Source organism: Xyrauchen texanus, chromosome 43 (assembly GCF_025860055.1).
Source record: "Xyrauchen texanus isolate HMW12.3.18 chromosome 43, RBS_HiC_50CHRs, whole genome shotgun sequence".
Taxonomy (NCBI): domain Eukaryota; kingdom Metazoa; phylum Chordata; class Actinopteri; order Cypriniformes; family Catostomidae; genus Xyrauchen; species Xyrauchen texanus.
Genome location: NC_068318.1, coordinates 31608765 through 31612507, shown reverse-complemented (window position 1 = coordinate 31612507; position 3743 = coordinate 31608765). Strand labels below are relative to the sequence as shown.

General features: G+C 37.5%; 1 protein-coding gene across 4 annotated transcripts in view; it reads left to right on the top strand.

Annotated features, from left to right (window-relative positions):
* Window positions 1-805: 805 nt before the first annotated feature.
* The window catches only part of LOC127635574 (uncharacterized), a 4613-nt gene continuing 1675 nt past the window's right edge, over window positions 806-3743 (top strand). Inside the window, exons 1-4 of one of the 4 annotated variants that reach the window (XM_052115700.1) lie at window positions 849-870; window positions 1413-1453; window positions 1535-1700; window positions 3463-3743. The exon at window positions 3463-3743 is cut by the window's right edge and continues 1675 nt beyond it. In XM_052115700.1, the coding sequence (XP_051971660.1) occupies window positions 1567-1700; window positions 3463-3743 (415 nt within the window). In that variant the 5' untranslated portion in view covers window positions 849-870; window positions 1413-1453; window positions 1535-1566. Of the gene's footprint in view, window positions 875-1412; window positions 1454-1534; window positions 1701-3462 lie in introns of all 4 variants that reach the window. The other 3 variants (XM_052115701.1, XM_052115703.1, XM_052115702.1) reach the window with 3 other exon arrangements.

The following is a 3743-nucleotide window of genomic DNA, read 5'->3' as shown; positions in this document are numbered from 1 at the left end:
ATCTTTTTGGATGACATCACCAAGCCCTGTGATTTTTCAGTCCCTTCCTTTCAGCTAAATAGCTTCATTTTGGTTACGCCCCTTTTCTCAATCTGGTTTATTTCCAGTAGATAAAAATCAAGGACCACTTGCATTATCTCTTGAATATCCTGTTGCATTCGGAAAATACGTTAGATTATGGAAGTTAAATTGGTTATGGAGGGTATTTCATGTTGACTTTAATAGTGAGTAACACACTAACACTGCACTAAACATGCAGCACTTGGTGGTTCAGAAGGAACAACTTGTTCATGGCTATTTTTACTTACTAATACTGTACACCCAAACATATGCTGTTTCGACTGGATGTCATGTCCAAGTGCAGATTTTGAATTCATAACATATTTCAACCAGTCATGTTCATGCAAACTTAATTTTCTAGTGACATGGTTGCGATATATATATATATATATGCATAACTGGAATATATCCCACATTAAAGGTTATAAGCAGAGCTGCTTTTAATGATCAGAAGGGTCATATACAACCTAAAAATGCAATTAATTAATTACCAAATCTATCATCGACGCATGTCTTGACAGAACTCATTTTCAAGACTCAAAATGATCCAATGCCCTCAAAATGAATCAGTACCTACAAGGATGACAAAACAACATCCTTTTTAATGTCTCGTGTTATTGAAGTACTCTCCGTTCTTCTCTGTGGCATTTCTGTCATTTTCACCAGGAGCCATCTGACCCGTCCGTGTTAAAAATAGCCGGGTCAAGAGCCCTGGTGACACGAGCCAGTTAAGTTACACTTAGCAGTATATAAAAGCTGCTCCTAATGCCAGCGAACAAGTGGCTCTTAAAATTTACTGGGAACAGTCAGGTGGGTAAGCAAGCTTTCATTTCATTCATGCATTTTTGCACAGAAATACATGTTTGTTTTGTTGACATAACCTCTGATAAACAGCAGTATTGGACGTATTGTATTGGAATTGATGAAATGACACATAATATGGCTTGCAATAGACACAGTATAAAAGTGCAATGCAGTAATGCGATTTTAAACATGGATCAGAGAATGAATCGTAGGAGCAATTTCATACGGAATTGCTTATGCATAATAAGGTGCTCTGAAAAATGCATTAAACAATCAAATCAGCCAATTAAATTCAAATGCAAATAGTATTTTTTTGCATTTGTTTGCAAAGTGTAATTTTTTTTTAAATTGCCTGTTCTGGCTTAATGACTTCATCAGACACATGCTTTTAGATAAGGCATAGTTCACTCCAAAATGAATTTTTTTTCTGTGCAATTGGAAAGCAGTTATTAGGCAGAATGACAGCCTCGGTCACCATTCACTTTCATTCCATGGAAAAACACATTCAAAAGTGACATTCTGTCTAACTTCTAATCTGTGTTCCACAGAAGAAAGGAAGTCATACCGGTTTGGAACAACATGAGCACGAGTAAATAATACGAATTATTTTTTAGTGCATTTTATGCTCAGCAAGAGAGCATTGAGTCTGTCATGTTCTTTTCACTGACAGGTTAATCATTACTGACAGCAGGAGTCACTACAATGGCGGATAAAATCCCAGAGGTGTTAGCATGTGGTGCGTCAATTATGAAGGATGTCTGGGAGATCAGACTGAGGGAGTGTGGGCAAAAACTCCGACAGGAAGAAGACAGGATACAGAAGAGTGCTCTGGAAAAGTAAGGACCTACTTCACCTCAAATCTCATTTTACTGCATTTGTCTGACCTTCTGAGGCTTTTGAAATGCTCTTTACAATGGTTATGCCATTACATGCAGTTTACTGTGTGTGTATATATATATATATATATATATATATATATATATATATATACAGCCTTGTGACTCTAAAAAGCTCCTATATTGTATTTCAACACTCTCACACAGTGAAATCGAAAAGATTCGTCCAGATTTTCTACATTTGGCTAATTTGTATGATATAATGCGCCTGCACTCGTATGATTTCATACAAGCTTCATTATAGCCAATGACGTCGCTGGACATCGTTTACATTTAATACGTGACAATTACTTGCTTCTGTCACACACAACAGCTTCCTGTCATGCTTAAACACTTTACTGATCAGTTAGTTTTGGATAAGAGGTTTGGGGGATTGGCATAATGTTAATATCATGTCCTTGACACCTCACGTGTGGAAATGGAAGCGCAGCGTAGTTCTAGCGGGAAGACTAGCAAGTGTACATCATCACATCATTAGCTGGATAATTCCTAGCCAATGTGACTGGCTAGGAATGTGAGTAAGCCGCTACTTTGTAAGTCCGCTCACAATCTATTACATTGCTGGTTCGGTGTGCTAACACTGCAACCTCCACCACCCCACCACCACCCGTTGAGCCTCGTCCCGCGGGGTAGGCTCCTCGCCCCTGCCTCCTATCTCTGGCAGGACATGACGGTTCCGAGTACAACTCCCTCGGACCGCCGGACGGGGCCTACGCCAAAGAGAGAGACAGTACTTTCTGTTTTACATCTATCAAATAAATGGCATCTTAAACTTCACTCAAGCTTGCGTGTCTTCCCGATAGAAGTCATGCTTACTTATGCATTACACATCTGGGCATTTGCATGTGATGAAATCGTACAAATTCATACGAACAAAATCACACGAAATAGCCAATTCGTAAAATATATACTATTTTCATGAGATCGGGTTGTCACATTGGCTTACTATAGTGGTTTGTTGATTGCTCAATAATGTTTATCAAAATGTATTATATATTATTTTAAACCATTTCTTTCCATATAGTTGCGTAATATCTATCAACGTTTTGCTTTATTCTGCATTCACATTATGTAGGAATTACTGTATTTACAAGTATTCAACTCGTACACTGCAAAAACTCATTCTTAAAACAATATAAATTTACTTGAAGTAAAATTAAGATATTTTGTCTTGGTTTCTAACAAATGTAACAAAACTAATAACATTTACGCTTAAAAAAAGCACTTTAAACGTTTTTTTAGACTAATAAATACAAGTTGGTAACTCCACCAACAAACTACCAAAATAGCATTTAATATTATTATCTGTTCTTAAACTTTTTGTACGAGTTCGATTTATGTAGTTAAGTATTTTACTGTCATTCCTCAAAAGCTCCACATGAATCCATTTTAGCGTTGTGTTGCTATAGCAACAAATCATTTCTGAGGACAATTTCAGAGTTGTCAACTCATAATTACAGCAATTTTGACACAGTGTATTTTTGATCCCAATTGCCTCTCTCCCTGTTTTGTTTGCACCTAATAGGGTCTTTTAAAACAATAATGAGCTTGTGGCAGCGCCAATGTTCCTTCAACTATAATTGCCTTAATTGTGCAAATATGTTCATTTTTACTAACAATAATAACCTCTACAGCAATGTAAAAAAAGCAAACTCAAAGCAACACATTCATAATCAAATCATTTTAATTTGTGTTTTCATAGAATTAATCAAGATTGGCAGGTGCGCATGTCCTCCAAGTTCAAAACTCCAAAAAGACTAGAGAAAAAAGCAAAACCTCCAGAAGAATCAAATCTTCAGGCATTCAAAACTAAACAGACTCTGGGCAGACCGCAAGGATTCCAGAGCAGTCGTCCACAGAGGCAAGTTGACCCGGCGAAAACCACCAAAGGCAACAAGCTGGCCCTGTTGCGTCACCTCAATGAAAGCTGTCCGGGTTTAATGGTGTGGGCCAAGTCTTGGAAGTTCTCGCTGCCTTTGCCAC